We start from the raw sequence: 19,632 nt of genomic DNA on the forward strand, positions 1-19,632 counted from the left end.
CATGCCTGTGCCTGCATTTCTTGCCTTTAGAAACTGCACTTAAGGAATTTAAAAATGGGAGTGGCATATCTATAAGGTATGAAGGTTCTATATTGTAGTCAGAGATTACTTGGCTATTAGGCTAAGACTAATAATTAAAATGTGTATTTCATTAGACTTCAGTTGGAAAAACTATAATTAGAAGGAGTTAATTGGTCTGGTTTTGACCATCTCAGTTTCTACAGATTAAATGAAACCCAAGCCAAAGCAAACCCCAGTTATACTTACTCAGAGAGTAGCAGAAATAATGATGGGCAAGAGTCTCCTAAAATAACTCCCATCTAGCATGATAATGTCAACCATTCCAGATGGGACCTTGGTAATCCTTTGGTATTACTGTTGCAGACTGAAAACTGACCCACTCACAGGGTGGTCTGAATTTTCACAAGAATTACCTTCACATACTCCCTTGCTGTTTCTTTTCCAGCCATAGCAGCAGGCCATCTTAGTTCCATAGCGACAGACCCCAGGCTGGCGTGCCAGTGCTGGCAACCCATAATCCCTTGGACTGTGGATAAAGAACCACATGTTAGTATCTATAGAACAGAGGTAGCCACAGAGACTCTTCCTTGCTTCAGGAGCAGCAGGAAAGACGTTAAGTATCTGTGTGATTTCCACAGACCTGAGGGAAGTGCTAGATTCTGCAGGGGACAAAGAATCTGGATTTGGGAGTTGGCAGCCTGTCTTCCATCCCTTGCCAACTTCCCTCTAGTTTTGGCCATTTCTTTTTTGCCTAGGGTTAAAGAAATTGGTTACAGAAGCTATAAAGGTAGAGTGCATGAAAGTGACCAAAAATGGATATTTTTGAAACTGGTAGAATGCCATTTCTCCAATCTTCTTTGACTGGGCACAGTGGCTTCGCAGTTCTGATTTGTGTCAGCGACTCACTGGCTAAGTGGCTTTGGCTCAGACAACAGCTCTGCACTTTTACTTCATGGGCCACCTGGGAGTCATTGAACGGTCTGGAATCGCCATACACTATGGACTGTGGGAGACCATTCTGTTAAGTCATCTCAGGTTACAGAGGAGGGAACTCCAACAGCATTCAGTGGAGGCAGGTCCCCAAGCAAAGCCAGGTGCTGCGGATTTAAACTTACTGTGCTTCATAACGGCCTCTTGGAAACACAAATTGCTAAACTCTTAACTATTGAGCAAGAACCAGCAAATATTTTCTCAAAGGGATTCGAGGAAAATATTTCAGGCTTTGCAGGCTGTAGGTTTCTGTCTATGTCCAAAAGCAGCCATAGGCAATAGCAAACAGATGGGTGTGATTGTTCCAATATACTTTATTTCTGGGTTTGGGAAGCTGGCTAAGTCAGCCAAGTGTCTCTTGTAGTCAAGACTGGCCTTGAACTTGCTGCGTAACCAATGTTGACCTTGAACTTCTGATCTTCCTGCTTCCTCCTTCCTACTACTGAGGTTACCTGTGTGCAACACCATTTCTGGTTTTGGTTTCTGTGTTGCTGAGGACTAAACTCTGGGCTTCCTGAGGGTCGAGGGAATTATATCCACATCCCTAAACATAGTATCCTTTTATCCCATCATCAGCCATTTGGAAATGTTAAAACTGGTTTTGGCTCATATGTTGTATAAAAACGGGGTCACCTTGGTTTGTGGATTGTAGCTTGCTGACCCCTGATCTGAAAAGTGAGTTCCTGCCTCCCAGGTAGAGCCCTACGTGACACTCCCAGGTAAGAAGTTCCTTGCCTATTTACCTGATTGATGTCTTGGGCTTGGGCAGGACTGATACCAGGCTAGAAGAAAAGTCATACAATTTATGGAGGGCTACATTTGATATTCCCCATGCGTATGAAATACAAGTGTCAAACCATTTCTTGAGCTCTTTAACAGATAAGCAATGCACATTTTACCAGGTACAGGATTGAATACATGCTAGTTTGGAGTGTCTTAGTCCAAGCCAGGCAGTTAAACGAGCTTCCCCATTTCTCTCATGGTCTGCTTTTCCTACAAACTTTATCAGAGATAAAAAGGTAGAGTTTGGGACATCTCATTCACCAAGAGCACAAAATGCGAGAGAAAGTTTTGCAAGACAACTTTTCTTCCATTTAAAAAGTTTTTCTTTTATGTGCTTTGGTGTTTTGCCTGCATGTATTTCTGTGTGAGGGGGCTGACCGTCCTGGAACGGGAGTTGTAGACAGTTGTGAGCTTCCACGTGGGTGCTGGGAATTGAACCTAGGTCCCCTGGAAGAGCAGCCAATGCTCTTAAATGCAGAATCATCTTTCCAGCTCCCCACCTTTTTATTTTTAATAGGAATTCATAATTCAGCTACTTAGAGCAAGGTTTCTCTGCACCTCTATAAGACTGATACTGTAGGCTGGATAATTTTTGTGTGTGTGTGTGTGAGGTGGCTATTTTGGACATTCTAAGATATTTGGTAGCATCCACAGTTGCTGTCTATAGTTGTCAATGATACATATCCCCAAAGTTGTGACAATCAAAAAAACATCTCCAGCTTAAATGAGTGTGGTGGTGTACACCTTTAATACTAGCAATCCTATAATACCCATAATAGTCTGTAATGAGAGACAGGAGAATCATAGACCAGAAAGAGATACACGGCAAGTTCCAAACTGGCTAGTGTCATAGAGCAAGATGCTGTCTTAAAAACAAAAGTGACTTTTGCAAAAAAAAAAAAAATCCCCCACAAGGCAAAAGTGTTTTCTATTAAGTACCACTGCTTTAAAATGAAGCGTTTGTTGAGCTTTTTCTGTGCTTCAAGCTCTTACTTGGCCACATGGATGGAGCAGAGGACAAGAAAGAGCCGGCCTTTTATTTTTAGTTCACAATCTATGGCAAACAGATGCACTAGAGTATAGACCAGCCTGGTAGCTACCATTCAAATGCTTTGCGAAAGGGCTGTTTCCAGTGTTCAGTACTGCGCACATGTCTAGTTAAGTGTAGTGAACACTAGGCAAGTGCTCCATCACTGCATCCCCAGACCTGAGAAAGACCTGTGACTGAGAAATACTGCAACTATGTGTCATAACCAAGTCCATATCTTCTTAACGATTCTGCAAGGGGTAGGTACCTTGCTCTTGACCCACAACTTAACTAACAATGGGCAAGGAAGACACCGTAGAACACTGAACACAAACAGTTACTGAGCATAAAAAGATGTTACTCCATACATGATGTTATGAAAAAGTTTTGATTTTAGCATTTAAAAATTGAGATATGACTCATAAAATGCAAAACTGACATGTTAATGTACATGTTTCCAGTCAGTGAGGTTTGGTATTCTCATTATATTTTGCACATACCACCCAGTAACTAATTCCAAAACATTTTCCTCATCCCAAAAGGAACAGTTCGTTCTTTTTTTCCCTTTTTAAAATTGATTTTATTGAGCTATATATTTTACTCCGCTTCCATCTTCCTCCCCCTTCTACCCTCTCCAATGATCCCCATACTCCCAATTTACTCAGGAGATCTTGTCTTTTCCTACTTCCCATGTATATTAGGTCTATGTATGCCTCTCTCAGGGTCCTCATTGTTGTCTAGGTTCTCTGGGATTGTGATTTGTTGGCTGGTTTTTCTTTGCTTTATGTCTAAAAGCCACTTATGAGTGAGTACATATGATGTTTGTCTTTCTGGGTCTGGGTTACCTCACTCAGTATTTTCTAGCTCCATCCATTTGCCCACAAATTTCAAGATGTCATTTTTTTCACTGTGTAGTACTCAATTGAGTAAATGGACCACATTTTCTTTATCCATTCTTCAGGTGAGGGACATTTAGGTTGTTTCCAGGTTCTGGCTATGACAAATAATGCTGCTATGAAAATAGTTGAGCACATGCCTTTGTGGTATGATTAAGCATCCTTTTGATATATACCCAAAAGTGGTGTTGCTGGATCTTGAGGAAGGTCGTTTACTAATTTTCTGAGAAACGGCCATACTGACATCCATAGGGGTTGCACCAGCTTGCACTCCCACCAGAATGCAGAAGTGTTCCCTTTACCCCACATCCTCTCCAGCATAAGTTGTCATCAGTGTTTTTGATCTTGGCCATTCTTACAGGTGTAAGATGGAATCTCAGAGTTGTTTTGATTTGCATTTCTCTGATGACTAAGGATGTTGAACATTTCCTTAAGTGTCCTTCAGTAATTTTAGATTCCTCTGTTGAGAGTTCTTTGTTTAGATCTTTACTCCACTTTTTTTTTTGATTATGTGTTTTTTGGTGTTCTTGACTTCTTTGTATATTTTGGAGATCAGACCTCTGTCTGATGTGGGGTTAGTGAAGATCTTTTAGGTATTCTGTAGGCTGTCGTTTTGTCTTGTTGACTGTGTCCTTTGCTTTACCAGCAGTCAGGTGTAATTCTGATAGGTCTACCTTTTTATGTTACTTTTCTTTACTCTGTATATTTAGTGTTTTGATTATTATGTGGCGAGAGGACTTTTTTTTAGATCCAGTCTATTTGGTGTTCTGTAAGCTTCTTGTATCTTCATAGGCATATCTTTCTTTAGGTAGGTAAAGTTTTCTTCTATGATTTTGTTAAATAAATTTTCTGTGCCTTTGAGTTGAACTCCTTCTTCTATACCTATTATTCTAAGATTTGGCCTTTTGAAGGTGTCCCATATTTCATGGATATTTTGGGTTAAGGTTTTGTTAGCGTTAATGTTTTCTTTAACTGATGAGTCTATTTCCTCTATTGTATCTTCAGTGCTTGAGAGTCTCTCTTCCATCTCTTGTATTCTGCAGTTCATGCTTGCATTTGTGGTTCCTTATCTTTTTCTCATGATTTCTGTGTCTACAATTCCTTTGGCTTGCGTTTCCTTTATTGTTTCTGTTTCTATTTCAGTTTTCAAGTCCTGAATAGTTTCTTTCATATGTTTGATTTCTTTTTCTTGGTTTTCTTTAAGTCATTTCCTGATATCTTCCAATTTTCTGTTTGTCTTTTCCTCAATTTTTAAAGGGAATTTCTCATTTCATCCTTAAGAATTTAAAACATTCTCTTGAAGGTATTTTTAGGTCATTTTCTTCTGGTTCATCCATATTTGTTTGTTCAGGTCTTGCTGTTGTAGGGTCTTTAGGTTTTACTGGTATTGTGTTGCTCTTTGTGGTATAGCATGTGATCTTACCTTTTCTACTCATCTTTTCCTCTAATAGTTGTGGTTGTGGCTGTCTGAGATTCTGTTGAATGATCTTCTAGGTGCCAGTGAATCCAAAGCTCAGATGGTTGTTCCTTGTGGTACAGTGTCACAGTTCTAGTTAAAGTTGGTTACTCGGAATTGAACTCAGGACCTTTGGAAGAGCAGACAATGCTCTTAACCGCTGAGCCATCACAACCATCTGTAATGAGATCTGGTGCCCTCTTCTGGCCTGCAGACATACATACCGACAGAATATTGTATACATAATAAATAAATAAATAAATAAATAAAAAAGTTGGTTACTCGGTGTTCATGGAGATAGCTCTGCGCTCCTGTGCTTTGCTGTGCTCCCTTGGAGTCTGCTGTCTCAGGCCTACTTTGGCCTAGGTTGCCAGCTTTGCCCTGTTTTGTAAATCTTGGTCTGGATCCCCTCCTTCAGAAGTCCCTGGCTTGGAGTTGGACCTGTCCTGGTGGAGATGGCTGACTCTGGATCTGGTCGCTGGTTCAATCCTGATCTGCCAGTGTCCCGGGACTGGGTTGGTGCCTGGCTTCTGCTCCAGGTGGAGCTTGTTTGCTCTCTGTCCTAGGTAGCTGGTTCTGTCCCACTCTGGTTCTGGTGGAGATTGCTGACTCTGAGTCAGGTCCTGGCTCCATACTGTTATCTGCCAGTGTCTCGGGGCCTGGGTTGGCTTCCTGACCGGATTTGCTCCTGGCCTCTGCCTCCCTGGGGTTTATTTCCTCAGGCCCTTTCTGTCCTAGGTAGCTCCTCCAGAGCCACTCCTGTGGAATTTGTTGCGCAAGGTAGTGTTCCTTGTCTCAGGGCAAATGTGGCCTAGGTTACCAGCTTTGACCTGTATCTGTAAATCCCGGTCTGGATTCCCTCCTGCATAAGTGCCTGGGTTGGAGTTGGTCCTGGAAAGGTTTCTGGCTCTGGTCTACTGCCTAGGAGGTCCCAGGCTCAGGTGTGCCCAGACCCGCAGAGGACCTGCTCATTCCCTCAGAGGTTCCAGAGTCAAGCTTGGACCCACAGAGGTTCCAGATTCCTGCCTATTCCCTTTGATGTTTCAGACCAATGCCTGGACCCACAGATGTCATGGCTCAGGCCTATTTCCTCTGAGGACCCAGAGTCATGCCTGTCCCACTAGCTTTTATAACTTAATTTAACTTGTTTCTTTTAATCTGTGTTCTACCCCAGGGCTTTTTACCTTTCTTTCATCCTGTATGTCTTACTTTCTTGCTTCTTCCATGTTTGGCTGGCTGGTGACTGACTGACTGACTGACTGACTGACTGGGCCCAGGTATCTCCCTTTTTCTCCTTCATTCTCTCTTCTCTCCCCCGACCATTACCTAAATTCTTCCTCCTACTTATTCTGCCTGCCCATCAGCTCCATCTATCCCTTTGCTGCCTAGTTATTGGCCAGTCAGCTTTTTATTAGACCAATCAGGTGCCTTAGGCAAGCAAAGCAACACATCTTTACATTTTTAAACAAATGCAGCATAAACAAGTATAACAATGGGAGGGGAGTGGAGAGAAATATATAGCTCAATTAAAACAAAAAAATAACACATTTTTTATGACACAACAGGAGGTTGAGGCAGGAGGATCAGGAGTTTAGACCAACCTTAGATACATAGTGAATTCAAGGTCAACCTGAGTGTCCTAGCTAGTATTATGATGTCAACTTGATACAAGCTAGAGTCATCTGAGAGGAGGGAACCTAAATCAAGAAAAGGCCTCCATAACTGTAAAGCATTTTCTTATTAGTGATTGATGGGGAAAGACCCAACCCATGATGGGTAGTGTCACCCTGAGCTACCCCCCCCCCCCGCCCCGGTTCTATAAGAAAGCAGGCTGAGCAAGCCAGGGGAAGCAAGCCAGTAAGAAGCATCCCACCATGGCTTCTTCATCAACTCCTACTTCCAGGATCCTGCCCTGTTAAGTTCTTATCCTGACTTCTTTCAATGATGAAAAGGTGATGTGAAGGTATAAACCAAATAAACCCTTTCCTTCTCAACTTTATGGTCATGGTATTTCATCCACACCAATGCAACCCTAACGAAGACACTGCGATATATGAGACATTTTCTAAGACTAAACCCCCAAACCAACTAACCAAACCAAATAAAAAAGGAGAGTCTGAGAAGATGGCACAGGTAAAGTACATGCTGTGCAACCCTGAGGACCTGAGTTAGGATACCAGCACCTTTATTAAAAATGTCAGGAGTTGTGGTGCATACCAATAACCTGGCAGGCAGGTGGATCTCTGAAGCTAGCTGACTCAGCTAGTCTGGCTGATTTGGTGAACTCCCAAGTTCAGTGAGACCCGGTCAAAAAACATAAGATGGAGAACAATAGCTACTTCTGACTCGAGCTCATATGCATGTACACCTACATGCACTCATAGACACCTGGTTTTCCTTTAGAAAAACATTCTCATGGCAGTAATCTGGAGCATTTACTGGAGGGAGGGTGGTATAATCTGAAATATCATTTGGCTCAGAAGACAAGTTATGGTTTGTTGGAGTGTTGCAGTAGAGGCAGGAGATGGGAGGAGTAGATGGAATTTTGATCAGAATATTCATCCATTCATTCTTTCATTTATTCACTTAACTATTATATTGAGATTCTATCATGTATTAGGCTCAAGGATAGTTTCAAAAGAAGTTGTTCTCAACCTGTGGGTTGTGACCCCTTTGGGGGTTAAGCAACCCTTCCTCAAGGGTCGCCTAAAACCATTGAAAAATACTGATATTTACATTACTGTTCATAACAGTAGCAAAATTACAGTTATGAAGTAGTAACAAAAACATTCTTATGGTTGGGGGTCATCACAACATGAGGAATTGTATGAAAGGGTCACAGCATTAGGAAGGCTGAGAACCTCTCGTCTAAAGGCTCTAAAGAATCCAGATATCTGCCTACACAGACCTGTTATTCTTCTGAGTTGTGTAGAGTGTAAAAGGCAAGCACATCCAGAGGATAGCAGTACCACATTTCTGGAATGGGGAATATGGATGGAAGGCTATGTTAGGGAACAGGAAAAACAATGAATTGTAAGATTTTGAGAGCTCATTAAGCAAAAAAATGTTGAGTAGAAAGCTGGATATTTGGGCCCAATATCTAGGAAGATGATTCAGTTTGGGAAACATCTATAGGTAGATAGTCCTGAAGCTGAAGGAGGATATATAGGGTAGGAAGAGAAGGAGACTTAGGACAGAGCACCAAGGAAACTAACACATAAGAGATGGGCCAAGGAAGAGGAAGGAAGGTTCAGGAAGATGGAGGCAATTCCCAGAGAATAACAGATATGATGGTTTGAATATGAAAGGCCCCACAGGGTTCAGGTGTTTGAACACTTGGTTCTAAGTTGGTGGCACTGTTTTAGGAAGTTGTGGAACCTTTAGGAGGTAGATCCTTGCTTAAGAGGGTGAGACACTATGGGACAGTCATCAAGGGTTAGGATCCCATTTAGCTCTCTACTCTGTGGTCCAGCTCTGCTACACACACTTGATACAATGAACAGAACCAGCCACTATGACTTTCTCATGATGGACTGTGTCCCATTCAACCATGAGTCCAAATCAAATTATTTCCTGTGGGAATTTTTTCAGCTAATAGCCTTTAAGATACAGGCCCACTTTGGGCATGGTTTCATGTACTATAAATGCTGGATTCGGTTCTAGTTCCTAGAGCATGCAGAGGACTGTGGCTTGCTACTTTCTGTGAGTTTATCCCCAGATAAATAAACCTTTGTTATACTCCATTCTGGGCGAATGTTGAACTCTTTTGTACACCAACAATCTTTCCTCCTTTAGGCAGCTGGTTCTGTTCAGGCATTTTTTGACAGTGGTGAAAGGTAGCTAGCACACTAGGTCAGTACAGGAAAGTGAAGTGAGGAAAGAGAATAGGAACAGTTGAATGGTGAGAGACTGATGAACCTGATGATTTGTATCATGGCTTCCATCCTGGGTTTGGGTATTGGTCTTATATATATTAGCTCTGTGACCTTCAGAAATTATATCACCTTTTTATTCCTCAATTATCTCATTTCTGAAATGTATATAAGAAAACTACCTCCTAGGTATTTATGATAATAAAACCACTTTGAGCCCTGAGTAACAGTAAATAGCCTATTATTAGCCCTAGCTGTGGGATTAACTGTAGAGGGGTTTTTCTGTTCTGCCAGCTAGCTTCCAAATAACCACATGGAGACTTATTATTAACTGTGAAACTTGGCCGATAGCTTAGGCTTATTTCTAACTAGCTCTTACAACTTAGATTAATCCATTTCTATTATCTATGTGCTGCCTTGAGACCCATTTACTTCATCTATGCACTGACCATTTTGCTTTCTTGTTCCTCTGTCTCTCCTTGTGTCTCTAACCTTCTTCTTCCCAGCGTCCTCTGTGCCTGGAAATCCTACCTAGCTGTTGACTTTTCAGCTTTTTATTAAACCAAGCAGAATGATATCTTCACAATATACAAAAAGATTATTCCACAATAATTAACATTAATAGATGTGCTGATTTTCAGAAGAGAACAATGTTTCCCACAAAAGTGTCCACCAGAGAACCCTTGCCTTCTTCAGGAGAAGTTGTGGCCTTGCTTATGTGTGATGATAGATTTCCAAGAGCACACTCGTTGAAGTCCCTTGGCAACTATATCTGTGCAGCTGGAAGCCTTCAAGGTGCATTCTTATGATTGCCATCATTTCCATATAATTTAGCTTTGTATATTTGAGGAGTCAGTTTTCAATATAATGGGACATTTATAGAATTTTACTTTAGAAAACGTGACTTTATATATTACCTAATTCCAACATATCAATTTATATATAAAGAAACAAAGACCAAGATGTTACTAGCCAGAGAAGAGCATACTTCACCAAATTATCCATCTATCTCTTGTGTAGTTGTTTCTTCAGTGTTGGAGGGAAGAGTAGCTGTAACAAGACTCATGAGGTTCCTTCTTGCTGTTAGATAAGCAGTAAATAGTCTCTGAAAGAGAAGAGACTGTTCAGTGGAGCTGCCTGCAAGTAAGAGCTTTTGTGAGCCATCAACCATCCTAAGGTGGGGCCTTCTAGTCATGTAGCTGCCAGTCAATCACATTCTTGTTAGTAACTCTGAATGCCGAACTCAGAATCATTTTTTTTTAATTTGCCATTGCCCTCTTTATCTGGGAACAAACTGAAATAGACTCCCCAGGAAAAGTCATGTCATACCTTCGATCTGCCCATTTCACTGCACAAAATGTTAGGGACTTGTGCAACAGGAATTGTACTAGACCCTGAGAGTATCGAAGGTTATAAAAGACCAAAGAACTTAGAGCCTAGTGGTAACAATGGATAAGTACAATAATTGTACTCTAGTATATAAACTGTACCAAAGGGTAGAGTTCTCAGGAGCTAGGGGAATATATAGGAAGTATTTGGTAAGTATGGGTGAGTGATGGGTTTTCTAGAGGAAATGAGTTTCAATACGAAGTCTCTTGACTGGCAGAACTTAGCCTGGTGAAGTGGAAAGGAGACTGGGGGAAGGAAAATGCTTCAAGAAGAGAGAATGGCTTATACGAAGGATGCAGCTACTAAGATCATGAGGACCGGTGGCTGACAAATTTGAACCTAGACAAAAGCATGTCTTTAGCGTCAGGGAGGATGAAGGGAAAGCTAGGAGGCATGGTGATGGAGAAGGGGTAAAGAGATAAGCAGTAACCAGAAAAAAAAATGTTCATGGGAAACATTTTGTTGATTGTGAAAGCTCCAGAGAGTTCTAGAAATGTTTTAAACAGTGAAAAACAGTAATGACTTTGCAGTAGAAGTGTGGGTATTTCAATGCGCTCCAGTCATTTTGCAATGGTTAGATATGAAGTTAAATACAAGAAGATAGAAATTTGTTTAAATATGTTCTATGTTAAACACCTAATTAGAAACCAGTACAGCATCTCTGGTACGGGTGGCCAAGCCTATCTTCTTTGTACAAGTCAAAGTCAATTAGTCTAGATTGGAAATAATACCATGCAGAAATACCATGTGGAGTTAATGAGTAGAAGAATTACCAGAAGATGCCATTTATATGGTGTTTGCACGTTTACGAAGCTCTTCAGGAAAAAATGCTTTCTAAAGCTTTATTGCTTTCACATGCCTTACTAGGTGCAATGGGGAACCCAAGAAATCTGAGGTATATTAATTTGTCCCATATTATCATTTTGATGATTAAGTGCCACTCAAAGAATGCTCCAAAGTGCTAATGGCTAACACTGGGGCCATCAAAATCTTGTGAAAAAAATCAGGATTCCTTCCCTACTACAAAAGATATATCCTCCATTACAAGTGCAGCTTAGTAGTTTAGTTCTGTAGGAAGATCATAACCTTAGACCCAGGCACTGTGACCCAGGGCTGGAATCTCTGGAATCCTAAGCAGGACAAGCATGAGTTTGAAACGAACTTGGGCTATATAGTTAGTTCCAGAATAGCCTTGACTAGGCAGGGAGACATTGTCTCAAAAACAGGAAAAAAAAAAACCATTAGAGCTGGAGAGATGGCTCAGTGTTTAAGAGCACTTGCTGCTCTTGCAGAGGACCCAGATTCAGTTCCCAGCATCCACATGGTGGATCATACTAACTCTATGCCTGGCCCCAGATGATCTGATGCTCTCTTCGGACCACTGGAGGGACCAGGTACTTAGGTGGCATACATACATACATTCAGACATAAGATTTATACAAAAAATAAAAATAAAATCTTTTAAAAAGTCCAGTTTTACCTTCACTTATTTAAAAATGCAGATGAGGGACTGGGGACATGGCTCAGTAGATAAAATGTTTGAGGTTCAGAGATTTGGATCCCTGGAGCTTAAGAAGAAAGACAGGCAGGTATAATGGCTGCTTGGAATCCTAGCACTTGAGATCTAGAGAGGGCATTCCTAGGGCAAGCTTGCTAGCCAGACTACTCAGACTTGGCAAGTCCTGGATTCATCAAGAAACCCTGCCTCAATAATTGGCACCCACACTCATGCCCAGCCATGTGCCCCCACACATGCAACTATGCATACACACACACACACCACATCACATACATACATACAAATGCAAAATGCAAATGACAGTTTCTTAAGAATCAACTCGTGATTGAGAATTGCATAATAGATCCTGATACTCAGACAGTAACACAAATCAAAGCATAATAGTTTGGCCAGTGACTGTTCCATGAGTAATACCAATATGTCTTCCGAACATGTCCTGATACCCTGAACGAGTACTCTAGGAAAAACCACCTGAGGACATAAAATATACCAGAGGAAAATGAGCCAATAAACTAGCAACGTGCCTTGTAATTAGTAAGGGTGAGGTCTGTGCATTCACCAAGTTTGGAGATGCACTTCAAAGGACCAGCCACAACTGCCATTTTACTGGTTTAATAATCAGATTCTACATCTGGCCATGAAACTGGAAAAAAAAACCACTTAAAGAGTGAAACGTGTTCGTAGGTAGAATTGCTAATAATTAACTTGCTGATTTATAGATTGTCATAGGAAATCGATTTATTGCACCAAGAATCCCGTTCTGTGTTTTGTGTTGCAAGTTTCGAAAATGTACATGTGCATCTATTTAAAATTACAGAAAGAAAGAAAATTGCTCAACTGTTTATATTTAAGTGGAAACAATATGGTTTGGAGGAAGGAAGGAATCCAGGACAAGCAGGCATGACATGCATGATGATAGCGTAGTATATGGCTTGGAAAAACGAAATTCAGAGTGCTCAGAAAAACAGCTTGATTTACTTCTCCCTGGTGTCGAATGGCATTTCAAGGTAATAGTAGCAAATAACCTGAATTATTTTCCCAGCATCCTCTCCTCCTTGCTCACTCTAACATATCCATCACTAATTCAATAATTCTCCTACTTGAATACTGAATACCTAGCGTATTGCAGGTAATGAAATCAACCCCTCCTCCCGTGTGTGGGCTCATCTGTGCAGGTACCTATTGAAGTCAGAGTTTGGCATTGAGACGTCTTCCTCACTTGCTCTTCTTCCTTATTTTTTTTTTTTTGAGAGTGGGTCTCTCACTGAACCTAGTCTTTCCCGTTTTGGCTAAACTGCCTAGCTAGTGAGTCTCAGGGATCTATCTGTCTTCCCTACCCTGCACTGGGGTTATAGGTGTGTGCCATTCTGCTCGACTTTTTGTATGTGGTTGCCAGGAATCTGAACTCAGGCCATCATGGGATCTGAGCTCAGGCCCTCATGCTTGTACAGAAAGCATTTTACCCAGCCTGGATGGGCATGCCGCTCCCCTCATCCTCTGTCCCTCCATCCCTCTCCTTTTCCCTCTCTTTACCCTTCCATTTCCCTGTCTTCCTAAACAATGTTTATCAGATGTAAGACCCAGAGGACCCAGAGAATCCAGCCTTGAGGCAGGGGAATGTCAACATGGGTGTTCAAGTCTTAGTGGAGAGCAGGCTCGAAGCATAGAGAGTTTGAGCTAAATGCTGACTTTCCCAGAATTCCTTTAATGCATTATACACATTGCTGTCTACATTGATCGCATTAATCAGAACATCACTGTCTCCACAGCTGGAGTCAATTTAGAACCGTTCCAAGGATTGTGTAAGTAGTGTAGTATTTCTGCACAGGATTCCTTATTTTCTGCAAAAATGGAAGGTGCCAGGATCTTTAGTATGCTTGGGGCTGATCAGTTTCCAGAAAACATCACAAAACTCTCCAAGTCAAATTGAGAAGTTACATTTCTTTTGCTGTTGTTTACATATATTTAAATGTTGTTCTATAAATCAGAGTTTTTCTAAATACGGATAACTAGGGCAAACAACGGGGTGTTTCTTTTTTAAGATTTATTTTATCTTTAATGATGTATGTGTGTGTGTGTGTGTGTGTGTGTGTGTGTGTATGCACACGTGAATACAATACCTGCAGAGGCCAGAAGAGGGTGTTGGATCCCCTGCAGCTGGAGTCACAGGCCGTTTTGAACTATACAATGTGGGTGTTAAGATCCAAACTGGGGTCCTCTGTAAGAGTAGTACATGTTCTTAACTGTTGGGCCATCTCTTCAACCCATGAGAGTATTTTTTGTTACTGATTTTTTTTAAAAAAAAATCTTTCACCTAGTATGACAAGGTCATTCCTTGTATATAATTGGTTAAATTAACTTTTGAGTTGTCATCCATCTCTGTGTTTGAATTCACATGTGACACACGTGTGCACAAATCTCTGTGTGTGCATGTGGAGGCTAGAGGACAATCTTAGGTGTCATTCTTCAGGACCTGTCTACCTTATTTGTTTGACACAGGGCACCCCACTAGCATGTAGTTTTCCAGTTACTAGCTGGCTGGCTGGTGAGGTCTAGGAGATCACATGTCTCTGCCTTCCCTGCACTGGGATTACAAGCATGTACCAGTAAACCCAGCTTTTAAACTGTGGGTTCTGGAGATGAGCACAGGTCTTCATGCCTTCAGCAAGGCAAGTATTCTAACCACTCAGCCCTCACCCTAGCCCTGAGTTCTCACTCATTCTTAAGAGACAGTAAAAGTTCGGGTTCCCCCATGCTATACCACTCTCTAGATATATACAGGCTTAAGATCAAGAGCTCACCATGCTAGTCCTGGGGATCAAACTCAGGCTGTCAGGTTTGGCACCAAAGTACCCTTACCCACTGAGCCATCTCATTGGCCCTGAAGTCACACTTTGATGTCAAGCACACAAAGTTGGGATCAAAAGCACTAGGAATAGAACAGTCACCTAGGGAGAGTATAGATCAGGAAATCTAGAACTTGGCATCTCACAGAATGGAGCCTGGTAATGAAGGCAGAGGAGTAAACAGCAGAGGGGAAAACAAATCAGAATATGTGGGGAGGGGGTTATCAATTGTATCCGCAGAGTCTTTGATATTCCTTCTTGCAAAAGGTGAAGCTTGCTCACCATGCTGTTATGGCTGGGTTCTAATGAACAGTGAACTGTGGGGTTGATGGAGGGTAACTTCCTGATGAGAACACCAAAGGCACTGTGACTTCTACCTGGTTTCTTTGCTTGTATTAGAAACTTCGGGGTGGGGGTGGAGGGGTCAGCTTACGCACTAAGGACAGTCATGCCACTACGAGTGCCCACATGGAGAGGATATGAGGCTTCCAGTCAACCACCATGAACGTGTGCCATCTTGGAAGCAGATCCTCTAGACAATGTCAGGCTTGCAGGTGACAGTGGCATTGGCCAAAGCTTGACTCCAAACTTAGGACAAACCTGCCTTTCCGCTGTGAACCTAAAATTGCTCTCAATAAAAATAAAGTCCATAAAAAAACCAGCCCCAATCCCCAGGCAGCTAAACTGCTTGGATTTCTCCATCTACAAAAGCTGTCTGAGACAAAAATATTGTTTTAGTAAGCTTTGAAGCACTCTGTAGTCCAGTAACAGAGAGCAAGGAGATATGGTCAGCAACCGAGTAAGAGAAATACTGAAGAGCGAGCTGATGATATTTACAAAGGTGTTCATTGCTTTTGGCATATTCGCGTTCTAATCACGCACTCATCAAATCTGAGATGCCAAGGATTCCCATTCGGAAAGGGAAAAGATGCTTCAGATTAAAGTATGGCTCATTATCATAATGATAATCCCAAGCAGTTTTGTCATGATTTGGGGCATGAAAGTCATGATTGGGTTCTATTGAAAATGGCAGAGCCTGCAATGGTCTGCTTTACTCTCTATTACTCTTGGCATGAAGTCCAAGCTCATTAGCTTGACATCCTAGCTTTCTTGAAGCCTGGCTCCGGCCTCCCTTCTTTGGTCATTGGCAGATACTGTGGGTTCATGACGACCAGTCTACCCTTTGTACCTGGAATGTGTCTTTCTTCCACATTCTTCTTTTATAGGCACATATCCATCCATTTATTACCTTATTCCTATGTAAAAATGACCATCGATTTAACACCGACTTGCTTTCTCCTACATTTTATAGCTAATAGATGCACATTCATCCTGCCACATTCATCCGTAAGGATAGTTCAGATGCCATGTTCTTTCTTTCTTTCTTTTCTTTCTTTTTTCTTTCCTTCCCCCCCCCCTCTCTCTCTCCTTTCTTCTTTCTTTCTTTCTGGATCTCAGGTATCCTTGAACTTGCTATGCAGCTGAGGATGACCTTGAACTCCCAATCCTCCTGCCTTCACCTCCCGAGTGCTAGGATTCCAGGTTTTCAATACCACACCCAGTTCATGTGGTGCTGAGGCTCCAACCCAGGATTTTGCATACAATAGGCAAGCACTCACTGAGCTACATCCCCAAACCCTGAAAAAAATTCCAGACAGAGCTTCTCTGTGCAACAATCCTTGCTTTCCTGGAACTCGCTTTGTAGGCCAGGCTGGCCTTGAACTCACAGAGATCCACCTGCCTCTGCCTTGTGAGTGCTGGGTAAAGGCGTGAGCCACCACTGCCTGACTGAAATCTAGTTTTTAATTCCATCTTTTATTTTTTTGGGGGGGGGGATTAGAATATAATTATATCATTTCTCATTTCCCTTTCCTCGCTCTCAATCCCATATACCACTACTTGCTCTCTTTAAAGTTCATGGCCTCTCATTTCATTAATTGTTGTTACATGCATATAAATATATTCCTAAGTATAATTTTGTATTTTGTGTGTACACAATATGAGTAAATGGTAATATATATATATATATATATATATATATCTGTTCCTCTGAAACTGTTCACTTATTGTTTATGCACAAGTAACATTAATTATTTGCCTTTTCCATCCCCTTTCCTTGGTCTTTTTTTTTTTTGTAAAGATTTCTTTGGTCTCTTCAGCTGACAAAGAAACAAAGAAAGACATTTTTTTCTGGCCCTATGAAGTGCTCCAGTGGGGGCGGTAGATATGTATCTCTGGCATTCGGGAGAATGTTTGAGCATGCCAGTGTTCCGTTAATGTTGTTGAATTGGACCAAATTAATTTTAACTCCTACTGGAATTTGTCTTCATCATTATAATCTGGAGATTTAAAACAGTTGCTCTCTGTGTGTGGTATATATATATATATATATATATATATATATATATATATATATATGGGTACACACACATGTGTGGCTGGCTTCTTCAGTCACTCTGTAAATTAGGATGCTTTTTAAAAGACAGAATCTCTCACTAAACCTGGAAGTCACTGATTCCACTAGGATGGCTGACCAGCAAGTCACTTAAGCTTCTCCAGTGTGGGGACTGCAAATGTGCACCCCTGTACCCCAGCTTTTATGAGGACACTGGGCAGGGAACTCAGGTCCTGATGTTTGCACAGCAAGCACTTTACTGTACCCCCCCCCCCCCCCCCAGTCAGGTCCCCAGCCCTAAAACATTTTAGTTGTCGAAACCAATACACGTAAACCTGTCTGGGGAATTATCTAACAGAACTAATTAGTACTACTGATCCCTTTGGACAAACTCCTGTACGTGGTAGAAAGAAAGATTGAGCTATTTGTGAGAGACACTGGGAAACTTGAAACCTGACACTTCTTTACTGTGACATTCTGAGTAATTCAATCACAGATCCTTTAGTAATTCGGTTTCCCGTAAAACACATACCACCTTAGGGCACTTGTCTGCTTTGCTTCCGCTGTCTCCCCGAGGGTTTGCGTTCTAGAAGTTGTTAACCAGAGAAGACAATCCTAAGGGGTCTCCTGGCTCATCAGCCCAGTGACAAACAGGTACATCACAGTAGACAGAGAGCTTCATGTACTTTTTCTCCCCCCGAATTTAAAATTCATTATGATTGCATGTGTGTCTGTATGTGGATAATGTGTGTGGGGGCACCTGTACCACGGTGTGGATGGAGTGTGGGGGGGGGGTCAGAGTATAACTCTGTGGAGTTGTTTCTTCCCTTCCGCATACATGTGGGCTCTGGGATTGAACTCAGGCCCATAGACTTGCAAGTGCTTTTACCTACTGATCCATCTCACTAGTCCCCTGCTTCATTTTTTGACATTCAAGAACCTTTGCTGTTGGCAGGCGTCAGTTTTTCCTATGGACATGAAAGGCAGAAAGCACAAGAACCTTCCACCCCAATTCCCTTATTTATGTCACCGGAGCCTAACCTTTGCTCATTTGCCTTTGGACACACAGGTCTGAGGCTCATGTCCAACTGACCCTGCACAGGGTTAAGTCATAGTGGTCACTCGTTTTTGTCACTGTCCCTTCCCTTCCTGCTGTAGCCTTTCCTGTTGTTGTCCTTTCCCTCGTCCCTTCCAGAGCACCCCAGGCGTCCAGCCATGTCTTTCTGCACCGAGATTGCCCCTGAGAGAAGATGATGGGAATATTGGGAGGATGGAAAATGTCCCTGGATCATGATGAAGGAGACTTTACAAGTGTGGACAAAGTGTTTTGAGATTTTCTTGGATGATCCACACAGGGCTTCCTATAATCACAGAGGGATTTCATAATGGGAGGAAGACAAGGAAGAAAGAAGGCAAGGTGATAAAGGAAGGAGAGATGGGAATTATTTCCACAAGTCAAGATGCTCAAAGAACAAGGGCAGGTTCTCCTTTGGCGCTTCCAGAAAGGACTAACATTACCAACACCCCAACTTTAGTCCCCCACGACACATTTTAGTCTTCTGACTTCCAGAACTGTAAAGCAATGCATCTGGCTTTTTTGAAACAATGAAGTTTGTGGGTTAGTAGTATTAGAAATTTTTCCCTACTGGGACTCCAAAAAGTTTCAATTCTCCTGTGGTTAGCAGGAAGTAGTTCCCTTGGCACGAACCCCGATGTCCCTTCCTCTCTTACACATTACTTTTACTTGAGTTAAATAGGGGAAAGTTGTGTAGCAGATATATATTCCAAGTAGAAATGTGCTTCAAATTTACTTCCAAGAACAGCGATGTTAATAATATATTGATCCTATGTGCCCAAAGGAGTGGGGTGTTGGAACTAGAGTTCTAAGCACATCTTTCTGACCAGCATGCCTACTGGAAATATGATAACCACATGTGGCCTGTCTGATTTTCTGGTAGCTTTTTAAAATGAGAAATAAATAGTAAAATTAATTTCAGTAGCCTACTTTATCCAGTGCGCTTTATCTACAATATTACCATCTCAACATGTAACCAATAAAAAAAAAGAAAAAAGATCACTGAGCTAGTTTCTATTCTTTTAAATCCTGAGAGCCCAATGAATATTTTTCATTTACAGCACTTCTTACCTTGGACTGGCTACATTCCTGGTACACTGTCACCATCACGTTTGCTGTTGCATACACAGTAGGTTCAGGGCATCTAAACAGTCCTGATACCCAAAGGGCATTAAAAAAAAAAGTGCAAGCCAAGCCAAATTCTGATGCATGTAAGAAGGTTAATATATAACTAATGAATTATTCATTAGCTCAGTGGTCACTGTTACCTCCACACTAAGCATCACTTAAAGAAGCATATAGTTTTCCAGGCCATACAATTGTGATAGTGTTTTAATGAAAAAGAATCTGTACTTTCTTATCT

The 19,632-nt window shown here is 41.6% G+C and overlaps 1 protein-coding gene across 5 annotated transcripts in view; it reads right to left on the reverse strand.

Moving 5' to 3' along the window:
* Positions 1–19,632, reverse strand: part of Egfl6 (EGF like domain multiple 6) — a 62,556-nt gene that overhangs the window by 40,448 nt on the left and 2,476 nt on the right. For 3 of the 5 annotated variants that reach the window (XR_005283812.1, XR_005283811.1, XM_038315956.1), the window contains exon 2: positions 435–547. Coding sequence is in view for 1 of the 5 variants with exons in the window: in XM_038315956.1 (XP_038171884.1) it covers positions 435–547 (113 nt within the window). In the remaining 4 variants the exon portion in view is untranslated. Of the gene's footprint in view, positions 1–434; positions 548–10,033; positions 10,151–19,340; positions 19,430–19,632 lie in introns of those variants that run through there. The other 2 variants (XR_005283813.1, XR_005283814.1) reach the window with 2 other exon arrangements.

This window comes from Arvicola amphibius, chromosome X (assembly GCF_903992535.2).
Source record: "Arvicola amphibius chromosome X, mArvAmp1.2, whole genome shotgun sequence".
Taxonomy (NCBI): domain Eukaryota; kingdom Metazoa; phylum Chordata; class Mammalia; order Rodentia; family Cricetidae; genus Arvicola; species Arvicola amphibius.